This window comes from Tachyglossus aculeatus, chromosome 7, assembly GCF_015852505.1.
Source record: "Tachyglossus aculeatus isolate mTacAcu1 chromosome 7, mTacAcu1.pri, whole genome shotgun sequence".
In the NCBI taxonomy this organism is placed as follows: Eukaryota; Metazoa; Chordata; class Mammalia; order Monotremata; family Tachyglossidae; genus Tachyglossus; species Tachyglossus aculeatus.
Window position 1 is genome coordinate 6,301,220 of NC_052072.1, and position 25,952 is coordinate 6,327,171.

The 25,952-nt window shown below is 46.2% G+C and overlaps 1 protein-coding gene across 2 annotated transcripts in view; it reads left to right on the plus strand.

The window, feature by feature from the left end:
• The window catches only part of CASP10 (caspase 10), a 46,088-nt gene that overhangs the window by 13,012 nt on the left and 7,124 nt on the right, over nucleotides 1-25,952 (plus strand). Inside the window, exons 3-8 of one of the 2 annotated variants that reach the window (XM_038749312.1) lie at nucleotides 702-754; nucleotides 1,764-2,119; nucleotides 8,989-9,082; nucleotides 19,433-19,571; nucleotides 22,364-22,435; nucleotides 25,039-25,127. In XM_038749312.1, the coding sequence (XP_038605240.1) occupies nucleotides 1,806-2,119; nucleotides 8,989-9,082; nucleotides 19,433-19,571; nucleotides 22,364-22,435; nucleotides 25,039-25,127 (708 nt within the window). In that variant the 5' untranslated portion in view covers nucleotides 702-754; nucleotides 1,764-1,805. The remainder of the gene's footprint in view (nucleotides 1-701; nucleotides 755-1,763; nucleotides 2,120-8,988; nucleotides 9,083-19,432; nucleotides 19,572-22,363; nucleotides 22,436-25,038; nucleotides 25,128-25,952) is intronic. The other variant, XM_038749313.1, reaches the window with a different exon arrangement.

Consider the following 25,952-nt stretch of genomic DNA (forward strand, 5'->3'; position numbering starts at 1 on the left):
TAAGCGCTGGATAAAGGGAGCAAGTCAGGACGACACTAAAGGGAGAGGGAGAAGAAAGAAGGGCTCAGTCAGGGTTGTCTGCTGATCATTCATTCAATCGTATTTATTGAGCGCTTACTGTTTGCAGAGCACTGTACTAAGCACTTGGAAAGTACAATTTGGCAACAGAGACAATCCCTACCCAACAACGGGCTCACAGACTAGAAGTGGGGAGACAGGCATCAAAACAAGTAAACAGGCATCAGTAGAATCAATATAAATGACTGCATATAGGCCTAAGCCCCACCCCAGTGTTATGTCTAATTACTGCAGAGGGAGGATTTAGACTGTGAGCCCACTGTTGGGTCGGGACTGTCTCTGTATGTTGCCAACTTGTACTTCGCTAGCGCTTAGTACAGTGCTCTGCACACAGTAAGCGCTCAATAAATACGATTGATTGATTGATTGATTGAGGATCCCACTCTGCCCCCTCCTCAATTGCCTGGCCCACCCTCCTGGGTCCCCAGCACCTATCATTGGGATTAAAGTTGGAAAAACTTTACAGTGCTCTGCACATAGTAAGCGCTCAATAAATACGATTGATAACTCAATAAATACGATTGATAAAAACTGCAGCTGGGTGGGCTGGGGGGTCAGGAAAACGGCGAGGAGGGCAGGGCTGGGCAGGGCCCCAGTCACAATGTCATTTTCCTTATCTGCAGTGCCCAGTGGTAATGGTGGAGCTGGTTGGGGGCCGGATCCCAGCTAACTGCGTGTGAGTCGATGGGGAAGCGCTTCCCACCCTCATCCACGGTTCCGCGGTCCTAACCCTTCACCTAACGAGCCTAACATAATGATACCCCTTGGTATCGTGGGGTGCGCTTCAGTGTGCTGGGGTGGTGGGAAGGGGTGGGGTTTAGCCTGAGGACTTGAAGTCTACATCACCAGTGGTGAAGTTCACCTGTGAGTGGGAGGAGGGCAAAAACTGCCAATGTGGAATTGTTGGGCGCACATGTCCCTTTCCCTTTCCCTTTCCCTTTCCCTTTCCCTTTCCTTCCTTCCCCTCCCTCCCTCCCTTCCTTCCTTCCTTTCTCTCTCTTCCTCTCTGTTCCTCTCTCTATCTCTCTTTCCTTCTCTCTCTCTCTCTCTTTCTCTTCCTCTCTCTCTCCACAATAATAATAATAATAATGATGGCATTTGTTAAGCGCTTACTATGTGCAAAGCACTGTTCTAAGCGCTGGGGGGGTTACAGTGGGATCAAGTTGTCCCATGTGGGGCTCCCAGTCTTAATCCCCATTTTTACAGATGAGGGAACTGAGGCTCAGAGAAGTGAAGTGACTTGCCCAAGGTCACACAGCAGACTTGTGGCGGAGCCGGGATTCGAACCCACGACCTCTGACTCCAAAGCCCGGGCTCTTTCCACTGAGCCACGGAATAATGATAATGATAATGATAATGACACAATGACTGTAAGCTCATTGTGGGCAAGGAACATTTCTATTATGCCATACGCTCCCAAGCACGTAGTACAGTGCTCTGCACACAGTGCTCAATAAATACAATGAATTGCTTATTTCATTTGAGGGGAACTAAGACCCAGAGAGGTGAAGTGACTTCTTCAGGGTCCCACGGCAGAGCAGGGACTAGAACCCAAGCCTCCTGCCTCTTCGCCCCGTGGCCTTTTCCCCAGGCCTTAAAGCCCCCAGTCGGGGCAGAGGCCCGCTGGCCGGACTCATCCTCCCCTCCCCGCCAGCGGAGGATGGACTCCGTTTCCTCTCGCGCAGAGCGTTAGGCCGCCCGACGAGGGACGAGGAGGAGCCGGCAGCATGAACGACGATCGCGGCGTTGGCTTCCGTCAGCAGCTCCTGAACATCGACAAGAACCTGGGCAGCGAAGAGGTGGAGGCCCTCAAGTTCCTCTGCAACGACTGGATCCCCTTCAAGAAGCTGGAGAAGGTGCGGTCCGCCCAGGAAATCTTCCAGCACCTGGAGGACGGGGACAGGCTGAACCGGGAAAACCCTTTCGTGGTGGTCGAACTCCTCTACCACATCAGGCAGCACGCTCTGCTCAAGCATGTTGGCTACACCAAGGAAAAGGTCATCAAGGAACTGCCCGCCAAGGGCAAACTCTCTCCATTCAGGTGAGGCTTCTAGGCCGTAAGCTTCCTTGAGCACTTATTGCGTGCAGAGCACTGTATTAAGCGCTTGGGTCTCAGTTGGTGGCTCATTGGAAAGAGCACGGGCTTTGGAGTCAATCAATCAATCAATCAATCGTATTTATTGAGCGCTTACTATGTGCAGAGCACTGTACTAAGCGCTTGGGAAGTACAAATTGGCAACACATAGAGACAGTCCCTACCCAACAGTGGGCTCACAGTCTAAAAGGGGGAGACAGAGAACAGAACCAAACATACCAACAAAATAAAATAAGTAGGATAGAAATGTACAAGCAAAATAAATAAATAAATAAATAAATAGAGTAATAAATATGTACAACCATATATACATATATACAGGTGCTGTGGGGAAGGGAAGGAGGTAAGATGGGGGTCAGAGGTTATGGGTTCAAATCCCAGCTCCTCCAATTGTCAGCTGTGTGACTTTGGGCAAGTCACTTCACTTCTCTGGGCCTCAGTTACCTGCATCTGTAAAATGGGGATTAAGACTGTGAACCCCAAGTGGGACAACCTGATCACCTTGTATCCTCCCCAGCGCTTAGAACAGTGCTTTGCACATAGTAAGCGCTTAACAAATGCCATCATTATTATAGAGAAGCAGCGTGGCTCAGTGGAGAAGAGCATGGGCTTTGGAGTCAGAGGTCATGGGTTCAAACCCCGGCTCCGCCAATTGTCAGCTGTGTGACTTTGGGCAAGTCACTTCACTTCTCTGGGCCTCAGTTACCTCATCTGTAAAATGGGGATTGAGACTGTGAGCCCCACGTGGGACAACCTGATCACCTTGTAACCTCCCCAGCGCTTAGAACAGTGCTTTGCACATAGTAAGCGCTTAATAAATGCCATTATTATTATTATTACAATGCAACAACATAACAGACACATTCCCTGCCCACAGTGACCTTACAGTCTAAAGAGGGAGTCAGACATTACTAGAAACAAATGACTGATACGAAAAACAATGCTTTGGGGCGGGGATGGGGAATGAATAAAGGGAGCAAGTCTGTGTGGGAAGGGAATGTGTCCATTGTATTGGACTCTCCCCAAGCATTTATACAGTGCTTTGCACACATTAAGTGCTCAAAAAGGATGAATGAATAATAGTAATAATTGTGGTATTTGTTCAGCGCTTACCGTGTGCCCGGCACTGTATACTAAGCGCTGGGGTGGATACAAGCAAATTGGGTTGGACACAGTCCCTGCCTCACATGGGGCTCACAGTCTCAATCCTCATTTTCCAGATGAGGTAACTGAGGCCCAGAGAATAATAATTAATAATTTTGGTATTTGTTGAGCGCTTACTATGTGCAGAGCACTGTTCTAAGCTCTGGAGTGAAGTGATTTGCCCAAGGTCACACAGCAGACAAGAGGCAGAGCCGGGATTAGAACCCGTAACCTTCTGAGTCCCAGGCCCAGGTGCTAGCCACTGTGCCATGCTGCTTCTCAGTGAACTTCCGCTCTCCAGAACAAAAAAATGTTCAGCCTTTCCAACCTGCAGTCGATCAATCAATCAATCGTATTTATTGAACGCTTACTGTGTGCAGAGCACTGTACTAAGCGCTTGGGAAGTACAAGTTGGCAACATATATAGACAGTCCCTAATCAATCAATCAATCAATCAATTGTATTTATTGAGCGCTTACTATGTGCAGAGCACTGTACTAAGCGCTTGGGAAGTACAAATTGGCATCACATAGAGACAGTCCCTACCCAACAGTGGGCTCACAGTCTAAAAGGGGGAGACAGAGAACAGAACCAAACATACCAACAAAATAAAATAAGTAGGATAGAAATGTACAAGTAAAATAAATAAATAAATAAATAAATAAATAGAGTAATAAATATGTGCAACCGTATATACATATATACAGGTGCTGTGGGGAAGGGAAGGAGGTAAGACGGGGGGATGGAGAGGGGGACGAGGGGGAGAGGAAAGAAGGGGCTCAGTCTGGGAAGGCCTCCTGGAGGAGGTGAGCTCTCAGCAGGGCCTTGAAGGGAGGAAGAGAGCTAGCTTGGCGGAGGGGCAGAGGGATTGGGGGCATTCCAGGCCCGGGGGATGACGTGGGCCGGGGGTCGATGGCGGGACAGGCGAGAGCGAGGTACAGTGAGGAGATTAGTGGTGGAGGAGCGGAGGGTGCGGGCTGGGCAGTAGAAGGAGAGAAGGGAGGTGAGGTAGGAGGGGGCGAGGTGATGGACAGCCTTGAAGCCCAGGGTGAGGAGTTTCTGCCTGATGCGCAGATTGATCGGTAGCCATTGGAGGTTTTTGAGGAGGGGAGTAATATGTCCAGAGCGTTTCTGGACAAAGATAATCCGGGCAGCAGCATGAAGTATGGATTGAAGTGGAGAGACACACGAGGATGGGAGATCAGAGAGAAGGCTGGTGCAGTAGTCCAGACGGGATAGGATGAGAGTTTGAATTAGCAGGGTAGCGGTTTGGATGGAGAGGAAAGGGCGGATCTTGGCAATGTTGCGGAGCTGAGACCGGCAGGTTTTGGTGACGGCTTGGATGTGAGGGGTGAACGAGAGAGCGGAGTCGAGGATGACACCAAGGTTGCGGGCTTGTGAGACGGGAAGGATGGTAGTGCCGTCAACAGAGATGGGAAAGTCAGGGAGAGGACAAGGTTTGGGAGGGAAGACAAGGAGCTCAGTCTTCGACATGTTGAGCTTTAGGTGGCGGGCGGACATCCAGATGGAGATGTCCTGAAGGCAGGAGGAGATGCGAGCCCGGAGGGAGGGGGAGAGAGCAGGGGCAGAGATGGAGATCTGGGTGTCATCAGCGTAGAGATGATAGTTGAAGCCGTGGGAGCGAATGAGGTCACCGAGGGAGTGAGTGTAGATTGAGAACAGAAGGGGACCAAGCACTGAACCTTGGGGAACCCCCACAGTAAGAGGATGGGAGGGGGACTGTCCCTACCCAACAGTGGGCTCACAGTCTAAAAGTCCTCACAGGATGGTGCTTAGAAAGAAAACCAGAAGCAGCGTGGGCATGTCACTTCACTTCTCTGGACCTCAGTTTCCTCATCTGTAAAATGGGGATTCGATTCCCGTTCTCCCTCCCATCTAGACTGTGAGTCCCGTGTGACTGTGTTTGACCTGATTACCTCATATTTACCCCAGGGTTTAGTACAGTGCTTAGAGAAGCAGCGTGGCTCAGTGGAAAGAGTCCAGGCTTGGGAGTCAGAGGTCGTGGGTTCTAATCCCGGCTCCGCCACTTGTCAGCTGTGTGACTTTGGGCAAGTCACTTAACTTCTCTGTGCCTCAGTTCCCTCATCTGTAAAGTGGGGATGAAGACTGTGAGCCCCCACATGGGATAACCTTGATTACCTTGTATCTCCCCCAGCACTTAGAATGGTGCTTGGCACATAGTAAGTGCTTAACAAATACCAACATTATTATTATTATTATTAATATTATTATTATTATTATTACAGTGAGCCCTATGTGGGACAACTTGATCACATTGTATCCCCCCAAGCGCTTAGAACAGTGCTTTGCACGTAGTAAGCGCTTAATAAATACCATCATCATTATTATTTAGAATAATAATTCTGGTATTTGTTAAAAGCACTTACTGTGTGCCAGGCACTGTACTAAATGCTGGGGTGGCTACAAACAAATTGGGTTGGACACAGTCCCTGTCCCACACTGGGCTCATAGTCTTAATCCCCATTATACAGATGAGGAAACTGAGGCCCAGAGAAGTAAAGTGACTTACCCAAGAATACACAGCAGACAAGTGGCAGAGCCAGGATTAGAACCCACAACCTTCTGTCTCCTAGGCCCGTGCTCTAACCACTATGGCACACTGCTTCCACTAGGTCATGCTCCACTGTAGCCAGTGTCATCTATCGATTAATCCATCAGGGGTATTTATTGAGGTCTTACTGTGTGCAAGACATTGTAGTAATAATAATAATAATAATAATAATGGCATTTATTAAGCGCTTACAATGTGCAAAGCACTGTTCTAAGCGCTGGGGGGTTACAAGGTGATCAGGTTGTCCCACGGGGGGCTCACAGTCTCCATCCCCATTTTACAGATGAGGGAACTGAGGCCCAGAGAAGTTAAGTGACTTGCCCAAAGTCACATAGTTGACAGTTGTCGGAGCCGGGATTTGAACCTATGACCTCTGACTCCAAAGCCCGGGCTCTTTCCACTGAGCCACGCTGCTTAATATAATAATAATGATAATCGAGGTATTTGTTAAGCCCTTACTATGCGTCAGGCTCTGTACTAAGCGCTGGAGTGGATACGAGCAAATCGGGATGGACGCAGTCCCTGTCCCACACGGGACTCACAGTCTTAATCCCCATTTGACAGATGAGGGAACTGAGGCCCAGAGAAGCAAAGTGACTTGTCCAAGGCCTCACAGCAGACAAGTGGCGAAGCTGGAATTAGAACCCGTGACCTTCTGACTCTCAGGCCCGGGCTTTATCCACTCCGCTGTGTACTAAGGCCTTGGGAAATTACAACCGTGCAACCAAATCAATCGTATTTATTGAGCACATACTATGTGCAGAGCACTGTACTAAGCGCTTGGGAAGTACAAATTGGCAACACATAGAGACAGTCCCTACCCAACAGTGGGCTCACAGTCTAAAAGGGGGAGACAGAGAACAGAACCAAACATACCAACAAAATAAAATAAATAGGATAGAAATGTACAAGTAAAATAAATAAATAAATAAATAGAGTAATAAATATGTACAACCATATATACATATATACAGGTGAGATATTATATATACAGGTGAGATGTATATTTATATACATATAAACAGAGTTTGTAGCTGTGATCCCTGCTCCCGAGGAGCTTACAGTCCTCAGGGCTGTGCATCTCTACATCCACAACGGCTTCTGATATCATATCGCTCTGCACCCAGACAGAGTGGAATAGTTGGAAGAACATTCCCTGATTCTGCCGAAAATGTGGAGTGAAAACACATTCCTGACAGAACCGAATGTACGATGAAGAGACTATTTCCTCACAAATAAGGTTTATTGATCAACTACTATGTCCAAAGTACTAAGGGCTTGGGAGAGAACAATACATCATCATCATCATCATCAATCGTATTTATTGAGCGCTTACTATGTGCAGAGCACTGTACTAAGCGCTTGGGAAGTACAAGTTGGCAACATATAGAGACAGTCCTTACCCAACAGTGGGCTCACAGTCTAAAAGGTGGGCTCACAGTCTAAAATTAGCCAAATTAGCTGACACGTTTCCTTCCAGTAAGGCGACCTGGACTTTAAACCCAGCCTTGCAACTGGCCCTGCTGTGTGACTTTAGGCAAGTCACTTCATCTCTCTGGGCCTCTGTTACCTCGTCTATAAAATGGAGATTACTGTCTCTTCCCGCCCCTTAGACAGGGAGGGCCATCAGTGGTGTGTATTGAACGCTAACTGTGTGCAGAGCACTGTAGAAAGCACTTGGGAGAATCCAAGGGACTTGAAGGACAAGGACTATGTCTACTCTTAACTTCTCTGTGCCTTAGTTACCTCATCTGGAAAATGGGGATTAAAACTGTGAGCCCCCTGTGGGACAACCTAATCACCTTGTAACCTCCCCAGCGCTTAGAACAGTGCTTTGCACATAGTAAGCGCTTAATAAATGCCATTATTATTATTATTATTATTATTACTCTCATTACCTCATATCTGTCGTAGCGCTTACCAGTACAGCACGGCATAGTGGATAGAACATGGGCTTGGATGTCAGAAGGCCCTGGTTCTAATCCCATCTTCACCATTTGTCTGTTGTGTGACACTGGGGCAAGTGACACTGGGGCAAGTCCCTTAACTTCTCTGTGCCTTAGTTACTTTATCTGTAAAATGGGGATGAAGATAAAATGGGGATTAAGACTGTGAGCCCCATGTGGGCTGGGGATTGTGCCCAGCCCAGTTGGCTTGAATCCACCCCAGAACTTAGAACAATGCCTGGCACATAGAAAGTACTTACAAATACTACAGGTGTTGTTATTATTGTTATTATTATTGTTAGCACACAATGTTAGAAACTTATTCAGTACTTAATACAATGATAATAACAAACTGAAACCTTATTTAAGCAGTTTGACTCTAAAAGCTACCATCAGCGAGATAGACCTGGGCAGGTGGTGTTCTTCCTTGTAGGATCTGTGGCCAAACAGTAGTAATAGTAATAATAATAATAATAGCATTTATTAAGTGCTTACTATGTGCAAAGCACTGTTCTAAGCACTAGGGAGGTTACAAGGTGATCAGGTTGTCCCACGGGGGGCTCACAGTCTTCATCCCCATTTTACAGATGAGGTAACAGGCCCAGAGAAGTGAAGTGACTTGCCCAAAGCCACACAGCTGGCAAGTGGTGGAGCCGGTATTTGAACCCATGACCTCTGACTCCAAAGCCCGGGTTCTTTCCACTGAGCCACGCCGCTTCTCCAAGTAGTAGAAGTAGTTGTTGTGTTGGTATTTACTGAATGCCCACTGGGTGTGTTGCAGTGTACTAAGCACACGAGAAGTACAAAAGAGAGGCTGTACATCTCCCATGCCCGCAGCGTGGCTCAGTTGGAAAGAGCATGGGCTTTGGAGTCAGAGGTCATGGGTTCAAATCCCAGCTCTGCCAATTACCAGCTGTGTGACTTTGGGCAAGTCACTTAACTTCTCTGTGCCTCAGTTACCTCATCTGTAAAATGGGGATTAAGTCTGTGAGCCCCCCGTGGGACAACCTGATCACTTTGTAACTTCCCCAGTGCTTAGAACAGTGCTTTGCACATAGTAAGCGCTTAATAAATGCCATTTAAAAAAAAAGAAAAAAAGAAAAAACATTTATCGAATTGGATCTTTGTCCCAGGAAAATGCTGTTTGAACTGTCGGAGGACATCACTCAAGAAGACTTGAAGAGTATGTTATTCCTCTTGGCCGATCATCTTCCAAAGAAGAAAATGGTGAGCAGGGAAGAAGAGCCCCCCATTTTCCTCTGCTTCTCCTCCCCTTCCCATCACCCCTACTCCCTCCCTCTGCTCTACGCCCCTCCCCGCCCCACGGCACTTGTGTATATATGTGCATATTTATTAATTATTCCATTTATTTTATTAATGATGTGTATATATCTATAATTCCATTTACATATATTGATCCTATTGATGCCTGTCTACTTGTTTTGTTGTTTGTCTCCCCCCTTCTAGACTGTGAGCCCATTATTGGGTAGGGATTGTCTCTATCTGAGAGAGGCAGCGTGGCTCAGTGGAAACAGCATGGGCTTTGGAGTCAGAGGTCATGGGTTCAAACCCCGGCTCTGCCAATTGTCAGCTGTGTGACTTTGGGCAAGTCACTTAACTTCTCTGTGCCTCAGTTACCCCATCTGTAAAATGGGGATTAAGACTGTGAGCCCCACATGGGACAACCTGATCACCTTGTATCTGCCCCAGCGCTTAGAACAGTGCTTTGCACATAGTAAGCGCTTAACAAATACCAACATTATTATTATTATTATCTGTTGCCGAATTGTACTTTCCAAGCATTCTGTACAGTACTCTGCACACAGTAAGTGCTCAATAAATATGATTGATCGAATGAATGAATGAAAGAAAGAAAGAAGGCCAGGCCTCGGAAGTTTTCCGCTGTACCAGTCAGCAATCATTGTTATATGCCTGGTCTCTTTCCCCCTTAAAATCTGAGCCCCATGTTGGGCAGGGGCCATGTCCTGACTAATTATCCTGCGTCGAGCATGGTGCTTGGCATACGGCGAGTGCGTAATCAATACCGTCGTTATTATTACCGGGAGATGTAACAACTCCTCCCATCAGAGCCGGAACTTTTAGTTGGATTGGGTATAACCGAGGCTTTTGCTAATGGGCCTCTGTTTGATCAACCGATCAATCATTGGTATCTTTTGAGCACTTATTGGGTGCAGAAGTCTGTACTGAGCCCCTTGATTGTCATGACTCTTGTTATCGGTTCCCCCTTCCTGGCAGAATTTTGCTTTTCTCTCTCTTGAGCCGCAGCTGGAATTCCTGCCATTTCCCAGAAGAACAAAAACCCAGATTCATTCAGTTGTATTTGTTTAGCACATACTGGAGAAGCAGCGTGGCTCAGTGGAAAGAGCCCGGGCTTTGGAGTCAGAGGTCATGGGTTTGAATCCTGGCTCCACCAATTGTCAGCTGTGTGACTTTGGGCAAGTCACTTAACTTCTCTGAGCCTCAGTTACCTCATCTGTAAGACTCTGAGCCCCCCGTGGGACAACCTGACCACCTTGTAACCTCCCCAGCACTTAGAACAGTGCTTTGCACATAGTAAGTGCTTAATAAATGCCACTATTATTATTATTATTATTACTATTATTATTACTGTGTGCAGAGCACTGTACTGTGCAGATCCAAGGAGCAGGCAGTCTCTAAGTCACACTCTAGACTGTAAGCTCGTGGTGGACAGGGAACATGTGTGTTATATTGTTACATTGAACTTTCCCAAGTGGTTAGAGTGCTGTGCAAACAGTAAGCGCTCAATAAGTACTATCGATGCTGGGATTTGGGACTCTGTCTCGGCCCGCTGCTCTCCTTTCACTTTTTTAGGGATCTTTTAACTACAGGACCCTCCTGCAAACTTTCTACCTTATGCTCCCAACCGCTTAGTACAGCACTGTGCCCTGGGTGAGAGCTCAGTAAATCCTACTGATCAGAAGAAGCAGGCGCTGGAAATGATTTCCATGCTTTTGGGAAAGCGTGGAATAAAACCCCAGTTGGCAGAGAGAGGGAGGCAGAAGCAGCGGCAATAATAATAATAATAATAATTTTGGTATTTGTTAAGCGCTTACTATGTGCCAAGCACTGTTCTAAGCACTGGAGGAGATACAGGGTGATCAGGTTTTTCCACTTGGGGCTCACAGTCTTAATCCCCATTTTCCAGATGAGGAAACAGGCCCAGAGAAGTGAAGTGACTTGCCCAAAGTCACACAGCTGAGAAGTGGCGGAGGCAGGATTCGAACCCATAACCTCTTACTCCCAAGCCCGTGCTCTTTCCACTGAGCCACGCTTTTTCCACTGAGCTGTGCTGCTTGAATAAAAGTATTTATTGAGTGCCATTGGGTGCTCTGTTCTGCACTGAGGACAACGTGAAGCATGAGCGGCAGTCTCTGGTCACAGAGGGCTCTCATTCTAATGGGGGAGATGGACAAAGTATAAAATATTAATCCACGGTATTTAGTGAGTGCTTACTGTGTGCAGAGTACTTTTCTAAGCACTTGGGAGAACACAGTGCAGCAGGGTTCACGGACACATGCCCTGCCCACAACCAGCCTAGAGTCTAGAAGGGAAGACAGACACCAATATAAATAAGTAATTTCAAATATATTCATTCATTCAATCGTATTTATTGAGCACTTACTGTGTGCAGAGCACTGTACTAAGCGCTTGGGAAGTACGAGTCGGCAACATATAGAGACGGTCCCTATTCAACAATGGGCTCACAGTCTAGAAGGAGGAGACAGACAACAAAACAAAACATGTTGACGGGTGTCAAACCCGTCAGAATAAATAGGATTATAGCTATATGCACATCATTAATAAAATATAGTAGTAAATATGGACAAGTAAATAGAGTAATAAATCTGTACAAATATATACAAGTGCCGTGGGGAGGGGAAGGAGGTAGGATGTGGCAGGGGATGGGGAGAGGAGAGGAAAAAGGGGGCTCAGTGTGGGAAGGCCTCCTGAAGGAGGTGAGCTCTCAGTAGGGCTTTGAAGGGAGAAAGAGAGCTAGTTTGCCGGATGTGTGGAGGGAGGGCATTCCGGGCCAGGGGAAGGACTTGGGCTGAGGCCGACAGCGGGACGGGCAAGAAAGGGGCACAATGAGGAGGTTAGCAGTAGAGGAGCGGAGTGTGCGGGCTGGGCTGGAGAAGGAGACAAGGGAGGTGAGGGAGGTGAGGGAGGAAGGGGCAAGGGGATGGAAGCCTTGAAGCCGAGGGTGAGGAGTTTAATTTGAAGATACATAAGTACGTTCGGTGGGGTTGAGGGTGGGGCTACTATCCAAAGTCCAAAAATCCAGGTGCTTAGATGATGCAGAATGGAAAGAGAGCCTGCAAAAAGAGGGCTTAATCAGGTAAGGCCTCTTGGAGGAGATGTCATCTTAATAATGCTTTGAAGGTGGGGAGAGTGGTGGTCTGGCGTCTTTGGAGGAGGAGGGAGTTCCAGGTTAGAGGAAGGATGTTGAAAAGGAGTCGTCAGCGAGATAGACGAGATCGGAGCATAGCTGGTGCTAGAGGAGAGAAATACGTGGGCTGGGCTGGAGTAGATCAGTGGGGTGAGGAGGGAGAGACCAAGCAGATTGAGAGCTCTAAAGCCGAAAGTCAGGAGCGTTTGATGTGGAGTTAAATGGGCAGCCACTGGAGGTTCTTGAGGCGTGGGGAGAAGTGGACTGAACTTTATTTATTTAGGAAAATGATCTGTGCAGCAGAGTTATCTTGAAATAGGGGTCGCAAGACCCTGGGTTACTTGGATTCTGAAGTACTGTACGTGTAAGGTGGAGTTGCAAAGATCATGATACGCACAGTACGGTGAAGCAATAATTTGACTTTATAATATTAGTGCTACAAGGATTCAAGAGGGATTCATTAGAATAATTGCAGTCAATCCGTATCCCCGTAGGAAAATAGGTCATAAAGAGATCCTTATAAAGGAGAAATAATAATTAGTTAGGATAATTGCAGCTAGTTTGTGTCCACATAGGAGAATAGGTCATAAAGAGAAGCAGCGTGGCTCAGTGGAAATAACATGGGCTTTGGAGTCAGAGGTCATGGGTTCAAATCCCGGCTCTGCCAATTGTCAGCTGTGTGACTTTGGGCAAGTCACGTCACTTCTCTGGGCCTCAGTTCCCTCATCTTTCAAATGGGGATGAAGACTTGGGACAACCAGATCACTTTGTAACCTCCCCAGTGCTTAGAATAGTGCTTTGCACATAGTAAGCGCTTAATAAATGCCATTATTATTATTATTGTTATTATTATTATTATTAAAGAGGTAGGTATAAAGGAGGAATAAGACCATAGCAGCTAGAGGGAGACCAAGCGGACCTTCGGTTTTCACACTGTTTCTGTAACTTTATTTGTTTGTATTGATGTCTGCCCCCACCTCCGCCTCCCCCATCTAGACTGTAAGCTCGTTATGGGCAGGGAATGTCACTGTTTATTGTTATATTGTACTTTCCCAAGTGCTTAGTACAGTGCTCTGCACACAATAAGCAGTCAATAAATACGATTGAATGAATGAATATTTCGGGTTACCCGGCGTCAGCTACAGCAATTCTGGACCTCACCATTGGCTTTAAAGCACTTAATCACCTTGCCCCCTCCTACCTCACCTTGCTACTCTCCTACTACAACCCAGCTCGCACCCTTCGTTCCTCTAATTTCCACCTTTTCACTGTACCTTCATCTCATCTTTCTCACCACCAACCTCTTGTCCACATCCTACCTCTGGCCTGGAACACCCTCCCTCCTTATATCAGGCAGTTAATTGCTCTCCCCGACTTCAAAGCTTTATTGAAGGCCCATCTCCCCCAGGAGGTCTTCCCTGTCTAAACTCTCCTCTCCTCCCACTCCCTTCTATGCCACTCTTACTTGCTCCTTGCTTACTTGCTTCATTCATCCTCTCTCCCATACCGACAGCACATATGTATTTATCTGTATATATCTATAATTTATTTATATTAATGTCTGTCTCCCCCGTAGACTCTGAGCTCATTGTGGGCAGGAGTGTGCCTGTTTGTTGTTATATTGTACTCTCCAAAGCACTTAATACAGTGCTCTGCACAGAATAAATGCTCAATAAATTCGATTGAATGAATGAAGAGTGAGAAGCAGCATGGCTTAGTGGATAGAGCACGGGCTTAGAAGTCAGAAGGTCATGGGTTCTTATCCCGGCTCTGCCACTTGTCTGCTATGTGATCTTGGGCAAGTCAATTCACTTCTCTGTGCCTGTTACCTCATCTGTAAAATAGGGATTGAGACCCGTGTGGGACAGCAACTGTGTCCAACCTGATCTCCTTGTATCCACCCTAGAGCTTAGTACAGTGCCTGGCACATAGTAAGCGCTTAACAAATATCATAATTATTATTTATTATTAAGAGTGAAGTATGGACTGGAGTAGGGAGAGGCAAGAAGGTCAGTGAGGAGACTGATGCAGTCGTCAAGGCAGGATAGGATAATTACTTGGATCAGAGTGGTAGCCGTTTGGATGGAGAGGAAAGGGTGGATTTTAGCAATGTTGTGAAGGTAGGATGGACAGGATTTGGTGACAGAATTTTCTCCCCCCTAGACTGTAGCTCATTGTGGGCAGGGAATGTCTCTGTTTATTGTTTTATTGTATTCTCCCAAGCACTTAGTACGGGGCTGCGCACACAGTAAGTGCTCAATAAATACGATTGAATCAATGGCAAATTGAATATGTGGGTGGGATGAGTGAGATGAGTTGAGGACAACGCCAAGGTTCTGGGCTTGTGAGATAGTGAGGATAGTGGTCTTATCTACAGGTATAGGAAAGACAGGGTTTGGATAGGAAGATAGGAGTTCAGTTTTGGATCTGTGTAGTGTGATTCATCTGGACGTCTGGGTAGTGGTGCCTGAAAACAGGAGGAAAGGTGAGCTTGCAGGGAAGGAGAGAAGTCAGGGCTGGAGGTGTAGATTTGGGAATCATCTGCTTAGAGATGGTTGTTGAAGCCATGGGAGCAAATGAGTTTTCCAAAGTAATGGGTATAGTTGGAGAATAGAAGGGGACCTAGAACTGAACCTTGAGGGACTCCCACTGTCAGAAGGCGGGAGCCAACAAAAGAAATTGAGGAGGAGCGGTCAGAGAGATAAGAGGAGAATCAAGAGAGGACAGTGTCAGTGAAGCCAAGGTTTGATAAAATTTCCAGGAGAAGGGGCTGGTCTGCAGCATCAAAGGCAGCTGAGAGGTCAGGGAGGACTAGGATAGAGCAGAGGCCATCAGATTTGGCGAGAAGAAGGTCATTGGTGACCTTAGAGAAGGCTATTTCTGTGGAATGAAGGGGGCAGAAGCCAGATTGAAAGGGATCCAGGAGAGAATTGGAGGAAGAGGCGACAGCAGGTGTAAACTCTCTCCCAAGAAGTTTGAAGAGGAGTGGTAGGAGAGAGATGGGGCAATAACTGGAGGAAGCCATTGGAGTTAAGGGAGGGTTTTTTGGAGGATAGGGAATCCGTAAGCACGCTTGAAAGCAGTGGGGAAGAAGCCGTTGTAAAGGTAACAGTGGAAAATGGCAGTCAAGGAGGGAAGAGTGTCTTAAAAAGATGTAAAGAAATGGGATCGGAAGCACAGGCAGAGGTGGGAGATTTAAAGAGGAGGTGAGACATCTCTGGAATTACTGCAGGGAATATAAGGAGAGTCAAAGAGTGTGGAGGAGCGGGGGTGGGGGTGGGTGGGGGTAATTGGAGAGGACAGGGGGCTATTTTAGGGAGATCATGCCTGATGGCTTCAGTTTGGTTGACAAAGGCGACAGGAAGTTTGAGGAGGGAGTTAAATGTCTGGAAAAGCTGGTGGGAGCAGTGGATATGGGAGCGAATTAGGAGGGAGACGGGCAGAGGAGAGGGCCGAATTGAAGTGGATAAGAATGACTTTCAGGTGGACAAGATCAGGGAGATGAATGGATTTCCACCAACAGCGCTCCACAGCTAGGGCACGGAAGTGGAGAACGATCCTCCCATTGTCTCAGTCCTCAGATAATAATAATTATGGTATTTGTTAAGTGTTTCCTATGTGTCAGGCACTGTGCTCTGACACAGTAAGCGCTCAATAAATACGATTGAATGAATGAATGTACTAAGCTCTGGGGTGAATACAAGCAAATCGGGTTGGACACAGTCCCTGTCCCGCATAAGGTTCACGGTCTCAATCCCCATTTTACAGATGACATAACTGAAGCACAGAGAGAAGTGAAGTGACTTTCCCCAGGTCACACAGCAAGCAATTGGGAGAGCTGGAACTAGAACCCAGATCCTTCTGCCTCCTTGGCCGTTACTGTGTCCACTAATAATAATAATAATAATAATGGCATTTGTTAAGCGCTTACTATGTGCAGAGCACTGTTCTAAGTGCTGGGGGGAATCCAAGGTGATCAAGTTGTCCCACGTGGGGCTCACAGTCTTAATCCCCATTTTCCAGATGAGGTAACTGAGGCTCAGAGAAGTGAAGTGACTTGCCCAAGATCACACAGCAGGCATGTGGTGGAGCCAGGATTCGAACCCATGACCTCTGACTCCAAAGCCCGTGCTCTTTCCACTGAGCCACACTGTTTATCTCCTGTGTTAGGGCTCTGTCCAGTCCAACTGGGGATGGTTAGAGGCAAGATTCAAGATACTGAACTCACTACACAGAAGCAGCATAGCTCAGTGGAAAGAGCCCGGGCTTTGGAGTCAGAGGTCATGGGTTCAAGTCCCGGCTCCGCCAATTGTCAGCTGTGTGACTTTGGGCAAGTCACTTCACTTCTCTGTGCCTCAGTTACCTCATCTGTAAAATGGGGATTAAGACTGTGAGCCCCCAGTGGGACAACCTGATCGCCTTGTAACCTCTCCAGCGCTTAGAACAGTGCTTTGCACATAGTAAGTGCTTAATAAATGTCATTATTATTATTATTATTATTATTATTACTACACACCTGCCCTATGGTTATTAAGATGAGTGACCTATTGGAAAGAGCACAGGCCTAGGAGTCAGAAAACCTAGGTTCCAATCCTGGCTTCACAAATAACCTGCTGTGTAACCTTGAGCAAGTCACTTCTCTGGGCCTTAGTTCCCTCATCTGCAAAATGGGGATTCATTACCTCTCCCGCCACCCCTTTAATTCATTTCAGTGTATTTATTGAGCACTTACTGTGTGCAGAGCACTGTACTAAGCTCTTGGGAAAGTACAATACAACAATAAACAGTGACATTCCCTGCCCACAACGAGCTCACTAGAATGTGAGCCCTATGTGGGACCCTTTTTTTTTAAAATGATATTTGTTAAGCACTTACTATGTGCCAGGCATTCATTCATTCAATTCAATCGTAGTTATAGAGCACTTACTATGTGCAGAGCACTGTACTAAGCACTTGGGAAGTACAAGTTGGGCACTCTTCTAAGCACTAAAGTAGATGCAAGCTAATTAGGTTGGACACAGTCCCTGTCCCACATGGGGCTCACAGTCTTAGCCCCCATTTTACAGATGAAGTGAGGCCCAGAGAAGTGAAGTGACTTACCCAAGGTCACACAGCGGAGCCAGGACTAGAACCCAGGTCCTTCTGAATCCTAGGTCCGGGTTCTATCCACTATGCCACGCTGCTTCTTTAATTAGCTTTCGTCTATCCCTGTGGTTAGTACAGTCCTGGACATAGATAAGTGCTTAACAAATTAATTAATTAATTAATTAATAATGGCATTTATTAAGTGCTTACTATGTGCAAAGCACTGTTCTAAGCGCTGAAATACTGTTTTATCATCACAGCATGGCTTAGTGGAAAGAGCACAGGTTTAGGAGTCAGAGATCACGGGTTCTGAGCCTGTCTCCGCCCCTTGTCAGCTGTGTGACTTTAGTCAAGTCACTTAACTTCTCTCGACCTCAGTTCCCTCATCTGTAAAATGGGGATGAAGACTGTGAGCCCTCCTGTGGGACAACCTGATCACCTTGTTACCTCCCCAGCGCTTAGAACAGTGCTTTGCACATAGTAAGCATGTAATAAATGCTATTAAAAATGTGTACAAATAAAATAGAGTAATAAATGTGTACAATTAGACGTGCTGTAGGGAGGGGAAGGGGACACAGCATTAATAAAATAGAGTAATAAATATATACAAATAAAACAAATAGAGTAATGTGTACAAATAGACAGAGTAAAAAATATATACAAATAAAATAGAGTAATAAATCTGTACAAATAGACAGAAATGCTGTGGGGAGGGGGAGGATAGGAGGGGGTGATCCAAAATAGAGAAATAGAATGATAGCTATAGACACAGCATTAATAAAATAGAGTAATAAATATATACAAATAGAAGTGCTGTGGGGACGGGAAGTGGGGGAGGGCAGAGGGGGGCACGATCCAAAATAGAGAAATAGAATGATAGCTATAGACACAGCATTAATAAAATAGAGTAAAAAATATATATACAAATAAAATAAATAAAGTAATAAATCTGTACAAATAGACAGAACTGCTGTGGGGAGGGGAAGGGGGAAGGGCAGAGGGGGGCGCAATCCAAAATAGAGAAATAGAATCATCATCAATTGTATTTATTGAGCACTTACTGTGTGCAGAGCACTTAGAACAGTACTCGGCACATAGTAAGCACTTAATAGAATGATAGCTATAGACATAGCATTAATAAAATAGAGTAAAAAAATACAAATAAAATAGAGTAATAAATCTGTACAAATAGAAGTGCTATGGGGAGGGGAAGTGGGGAGGGCGAGCGATGAGGAGGAGGAGAGGAAACAGGTGGCTGAGTGTGGGCAGGCCTCCTGGAGGAGGTGAGCTGTCAGTAGGGCTTTGAAGGGGCGGAGCATTGGGCGAAGCACTGGGCAGAGCCCCTTGGGGGGGACGGGGGGTTTGGGGTGGGGCGCTAAGCACTGGGCGGTTTAGTGTGGTTTAGTGGAAAGAGCACAGGTTTAGGAGTCAGCGGTCATGGGTTCTAATCCCAACTCCGCACCTTGTCAGCTGTGTGACTTTGGGCGAGTCACTTAACTCAATTACCTCATCTGGAAAATGGGGATTAAGACTGTGAGCCCCACGTGAAACAACCTGATAATCTTGTATCTTTCCCAGTGCTTAGAACAGTACTTGGCACATAGTAAGCACTTAATAAATATTATTATTATTATTATTATTATTATTATTTATTCATAAAAGCAGCGTGGCTCAGTGGAAAGAACATGGGCTTTGGAGTCAGAGGTCATGGGTTTAAATCCTGGCTCCGCCAATTGTCAGCTGTGTGACTTTGGGCAAGTCACTTCACTTCTCCGTGCCTCAGTTACCTCATCTGTAAAATGGGGATTAAGACTGTGAGCCCCCAGTGGGACAACTTGATCATCTTGTAACCTCTCCAGCGCTTAGAATAGTGCTTTGGTATTATTATAATTATTATAATATAATATAATATAATAATAATAATAATAATAAGCAATAGCATTTAAGCAACAGGGGTTTAAGGACAAAGGGCAGGTGGGTTCAAAAGCAAGGGAAAACTTGAGGGAAATGGTACGATTTCTGAGAAAAGTTTGGGCTCTTCATGCTTTATTTCCGTTCTTTAGCAGTCGACCCTGAGCCTTCTGCTTTTCCTGGAGAAGCAGGAGCTGTTGGGGGAGAATAATCTGGAGAAACTGGAGGAAGTTTGCAGACAAGTTTCGCCGGAGCTCGTGAGAAGAATCAACAAGTACAAAAACGAGAGGCGTAAGTTGTGCCATGGGTACTTTGTTAGGCCAACCCTTAAGCTCGTCGTGAGCAGGGAACGTGGCTACCATCTCTGTTGTGTTGTCCTCTCCCAGGTGCTTAGTACATGCTTTGCGTACAGCATGCGCTCAGTAAATACCATGGATGATGGCGATGAACTAACGAGCAGAATCAGGCTGGTTTTCATCCCTGTAACTAAGCTTGGGAACAGGCCCGCTGTCGTCTTGATAGTAATAATAATTACAGTATTTGCTAAGCACTTACCATGTGTCAGGCACTGTTCTAAGTGCTGAGCTAGATACAAGATACTTGGGTTGGACACAATCCCTCTCTCACACGGGGCTTACAGTCTTATCCCCTTTTTACGGATGAGGGAATTGAGGCACAGAAAGCTAAGTGATTTGCCCAAGGTCACACAGCAGACAAGCAAACCTTTCTCTTTCCTGAGCCAGAACTAACTTTGGCTGTCATTGTGATAGCGAGAAGGGGGATTTGTTGTGGGTAGGGAATGTGTCTAAATGTTGTTATATAGTACTCTCCCAAACGCTTAGTATAGTGCTCTGCACACAGTAAGCGCTCAGTAAATATGATTGAATGACTGAATGAATGGTCAGAGAAGGGGGGAGTGGAGAGTGGGGTACAGAGATGAAAAGGAGTAATATAGCCTCATGGAGGTATTTCATAGGAAAATTAACAATCATAATTAATCAAGTGTTGGAGTTCCTACTGTATGCAGAGAACTGTGCTAAGAGCTTAGGAGAAGACGATAGATGTAATAACTTGATCCTTGCCTTCAAAGAACCTATGATCCCTCTAAACTGCAAGCTTGTTGTGGGCCGGGAATATGTCTGTTTATTGTTTATTGATTAATTCATTCAATCGTATTTATTGAATGCTTGTTGTGTGCAGAGCACTGTACTAAGCGCATGGAAAGTACAGTTTGGCAACGTACAGAGACAGTCCCTACCCAACAACAGGCTCAGAGTCAATAAGGGGAAGACAGACAGCAAAAGAGAACAAGTAGACAGGTGTCAATACCATTGTTGTGTTGGCTGAGTACAGTGCTCTGCATGTAGTAAGCACTTAATAAAAACTGCATGAACTTGTACTTGTACTTCCCAAGCGCTTAGTACAGTGCTCTGCACACAGTAAGCGCTCAGTAAATACGATTGATTGATTGATGAACGAATCTCGCTGGAGAGAAAGATCCATGAAGAAGCTGAAGAGAGAGAGTGTCAAGCACTGTGCTAAATGCTGGGGTAGACAAGGTGATCAGTTTGGACACTGTCCCTGCCCCATGTGGGGCTCACAGTCTTTATCCACATTTACCAGATGAGGTCAACGAGGCCCTGAGAAGCGACGTGACTTGCCCGTCGGTTGGCGGGGGCGGATACTAAGATGAATTGATTTCAGAAGCTCTTACTATGAGCTAAGCACTGGGGTAGATTGAAGATAATCAGATGAGACACAGTTGAATTCTGTTTCATGGAGGCTCCGGGCTGGAGCTTGTTCGGGGGAGAATCTAGTGAGAAAGCAGTCCGGCCCCCCGGGGGTCTGGCATTACCTCAGAACCTGAGAGTGTGGAGACCGTTCCTCACACTTCTTTTTAGAACTGTGAGAAGCAGCATGGCCTCATGATTAGAGCACCATCGCTTGTCTCCTTGGGCAAGTCACTTCATCATCAATCGTATTTATTGAGCGCTTACTGTGTGCAGAGCACTGTACTAAGAGCTTGGGAAGTACAAGTTGGCAACATATGGAGACAGTCCCTACCCAACAGTGGGCTCACAGTCTAAAAGGGGGAGACAGAGAACAAAACCAAACATGCTAACAAAATAAAATAAATAGAATAGATATGTACAAGTAAAATAAATAAATAAATAGAGTAACAAATATGTACAAACATATATACATATATACAGGTGCTGTGGGGAAGGGAAGGAGGTAAGGTGGGGGGGATGGAGAGGGGGACGAGGAGGAGAGGAAGGAAGGGGTTCAGTTTGGGAAGGCCTCCTGGAGTCACTTCACTCCCCTGGGCCTCAGTTCCCTCATCTGGAAAATGGGGATTAAGACTGAAAACCCCATGTGGGACAGGGACTGTGTCCAACCTGATTAGTTTGTATCTCCCCCAGGTCTTCAAACAGTGCCAGGCACGTAGTAAGCACTTAACAGATACCGTAAAAAAAACACCCAGCCCAGATGAAAGGCATAGCCAGAGATCAGTCATTTTTATTGAGCGCTTTTTCTGTACAGAGCATTGTACTAAGCACTGTGCAGTTGGTAGACATGTCCCCTGCCCACAAGGACCTTCTAAGATAGAGTGGGAGACAGACATTAATATAAATAAGTTATGGATATCGATGTAAGTGCTGTGGGGCATAAAAGGAGCAAATCCAAGTGCACAGGTGACTCAGGAGGGAGTGGGAAAAGAGGAAAGAAGGGCTTAGTCAGGGAAGGCCTCTTGGAGGAGATGGGCCTTCAATTCATTCACTCAATTGTATTTATTGAGCACTTACTGTGTGCAGAGCACTGTACTAGGCACTTGGGAAGTCGAAGTTGGCAACATATAGAGACGGTCCCTACCCAACAGCGGGCTCACAGTCTAGAAGGGGGAGACAGACAACAAAACAAAACGTATTAACAAAATAAATAGAATAAATATGTACAAGTAAAATAAATAAATATATAAAGTAATAAATAAGGCTTTGAAAGCGGGGAGAGTAGTTGAACGTCAGGTATGACATCATAACGGTGCTTTGGGGCAACTGATGAGTCTTGGTTTTCTTTTCTAGACTTTCGCAAGGCGGATCCAGTGAGCCTGCAGGAGCATGGTGAGATAATGCGGTCCTTTGCAAGACAAGAAGGTAGTAATGGTAGTGGTATTTATTGAGCTCCCACTGGGTGCAGTGCATTGTACCAAGCGCTTGGGTAAGACCAACAGAAACATAAGACGTGCTTCCATCCCACAAGGAGCTTACACTCTAAACTGTAAGTTCGCTGTGGGCAGGGAACGTGTCTACTGACTGTTATATTGTACTCCACCAAGCATTTAGAACAGCGCTTTGCACACAGTAAGCGCTCAATAGATACGATTGATGCACTCTAGCAAGGGAGGCAGACAGAAGCATATGTGGGATTGGGTCCTTTAAACTGGGAGCACTGGCCTTTTCCCTTTCTCTTTTCCTACCATTGGTAGCTCTGTCTGCCTTCTAGATTGTAAATTCCATGTGGGCAGGGAAAATAGTTACCTACCCTGTTATATTGTATTCTCCCAAGCGCATAGTACAGTTCTCTGCACAGAGGAAGTGCTCAATAAATACCATTGGTCAGTTGGTGGAAAGATGATTGTCAACTTAGCACCCAAGAAAAGGGATAGAAATATAATAATACTAGTATTTATTGAGTGCCCCTTAAGGCGTGATGCAGCGCTTAGAACAGTGCTTGTCATATAGTAAGCGCTTAACAAATAACATCATTATTATGCATGGTACTAAGTACTTGGGAAAGAATAAACCAAGGAGGAGAGAGGTTTCCTGCCCACAAGGAGCTTGCATGCTTAATAGGGGAGACAGACATAAAAATATTTTTAGTTGGCTGCCCAGGGCTGAGATCCTATATCTGTCCTACGCAATCAGCAATTATTGAGTGCTTACTCTGTGCAGAGCACTGTACTAAGCGTAAAGGAGAGTAGAATTAGGAGACACGATTGAGGCCTAGGGGATAGAGCAAGGGCCTAGGAGTCAAAAGGACCTGAGTTCTAGTCCCGGCTCCTCTACCTGTCCTCTGGGTGATCTTGGGCAAGCCACTTCACTTCTCTGTCCCTCAGTTCCCTCATCTGTAAAATGGGGATTGAGACTGTGATCCCCGTGTGAGACAGGGACTGTGTCCAACCTGGTGAGCTTGGTTCTACCCCAGCGCTTAGTACAGTGCCTGACCCGGAGTAAGCAGTTAATAAATACTATCACAAACAAATGATCCCTGTCCTCGGGGATATAATGGGAGAGACACAGAGGATTAAATTACAGGTAGGGGAAGCAACAAAATTTTAAAATAATCATCAATTAGTGGCATGAATTGAGCGCTTACTGTGTGCAGAGCACTTGGGAGAGTACAATACAACAGAGTTGGTGGAAACTTAATACCAATGAATGAATTGAATGCCTCCTTCCCTGTCCACCACAAGCTTCCAGTCTAGACTGATGCCTAAGCGCTACAGGGTGAAGGTGGGTGATTCATTCAGTCGTATTTATTGAGCGCTTACTGTGTGCAGAGCACTGTACTAAGCGCTTGGGAGAGTACAATACAACAATAAGCAGACACGTTCCATGCCCACAACGAGCTTACAGTCTAATGCCTAGGTGAAGTGGAGTGCTGAAGTAGTACAGAGCAAGTAGTACAGTGCTCTGCACAAAGTAAGCGCTCAATAAATACAATTGAATGAATGAAGTGTCAGTGATGGGCGGGGGGAAGTAACTGGGGAGATGAGAGAGTAATGAGAGACGGCGTCTTGGAGAAGTTGTGACTTGAGAACTCTCTCGAGTTTCTGTTCACTGTGGCGACAGCTCTAATCAGAGGTAGGGCTGGGCCCAGGGTCTATCTTGCCAACTTGTCGCCGACTTGTACTTCCAGTGCTCTGCACACAGTAAGCGCTCAATAAATACGATTGAATGAATGAATGAATGAGATTCTCAAGTACGTCTCTGGCCTTTGGGGAATCTAATTCAAATGCCGTCTCAAGTACGTCTCTGGCCTTTGGGGAATCTAATTCAAATGCCGACGGGGAATCAAATTCAAATGCCGTCAAGTCATTTCCGACCCATAGCGACTCCATGGACACACCCTCTACGGAACGTCTTCCGTCGTAAAGTCGTCGTGGTGTGTGTTTCCCTAGGGTTTTCTCAGTGAAAATGCGGAAGTGGTTTACCATCACCGCCTTCCGCCCGGTAAAAACTCCTGTCTCTGCCGTGGTCTTTGATCAGCGTTCTGATCACTCCGTCATCCGCTTTTGACTCTTTCCCACGCCACCGCTGCCCAGCGCAAGTGAATGGAGAAGCACTGAGGCTCAGTGGAAAGAGCCCGGGTTTGGAGTCAGAGGTCATGGGTTCAAATCCCGGCTCCGCCCACTGTCAGCTGTGTGACTTTGGGCAAATCACTTAACTTCTCTGTGCCTCCTCATGTAAAATGGGGATTAAAACGGTGAGCCCCCCGTGGGACAACCTGATCACCTTGTAACCTCCCCAGCACTTAGTGCTTTGCATATAGTAAGCACTTAAAAAATACCATCATTAAATTAAATTAATCAGTTTTGCCTGATGCTTCAGCTTAGGTCTTTCCATTCCGGGTATGTGGCACAAGCCCTAAGTTTGAACAGCGGATGCGAATTCTCCTGCCGCGAAGAGGCGTTGATTGATAGGGGAGACTCTGTGGAATGGGCTGGGTTTAACTGGGTTTTGTTTCTCCCTTCCAGATGATAAGGTGGCAAAAGTCCCTCTGCCCGTTTCCAGAGAGCTGGTGGGCGAGTCCAACTTCAGGAGGGGATCAGAAGGCAGCACAGAGGTTTGGAAGACTTCCAGAATTCTTTTTCTCTCCCTTTATTGAGTCATTCATCAGTCATATTTATTGAGCACCTACTCTGTGCAAAGCACTTGAGAGAAGACAATAGAACCAAAAACAGACACATTTCTTGCCCACAACAAGCTTCCAGTGTAGACCTTCTGGGGAGAGGCAGGACCCAGTATTTATGGAGCACCCCTTGGGTAAGGCACTGCAGGGCTCAGTAGCTGTTTGTAAGTCTGAGGCTTGTAATTAACATTAATTTAAGAAATATTAGTCAATGGTATCTTTTTAAATTTAGATCATGCTTTTGTCTCCTGCACTGCCACCAAAAGAAGCGAGGGAATGCCAGTACCGGCAAAGGAAAATGTAATTATATTTGTCGTATTTGTTAAGCGCTTACTTCGTGCCAGGTAGGGTACTAAGCACTGGGATAGGTACAAGCAAGTCAGATTGCGCCCAGTCCCTGTCCCACACAGGGCTCACAGTCTTAATCCCCATTTTACAGATGAGGGAACTGAGGCCCAGAGAAGTGAAGTGACTTGCCCAAGGTCACACAGCAGATAAGTGGTGGAGCTGGGTTGAGAACTCAGGTCCTTTGGACGCCCAGGCCTGAGATCCATCCGCTAGGCCATGCGGCTTCTCTAATTTCATTTAGAAGTACCAAAATGTCGAAAGGTGGTGGCAGTTTTCAAAACAAATGATTCAGCTTCACAAGGGCATGGGGATAAATTCTGAGTAAAGGAAGAAGACAAAAATGTCCAAAAGCGTATGAGGCAGTCCACCACTAGAAATGAAAATGATTTACCAGAAGATAAAGGAGTAGTA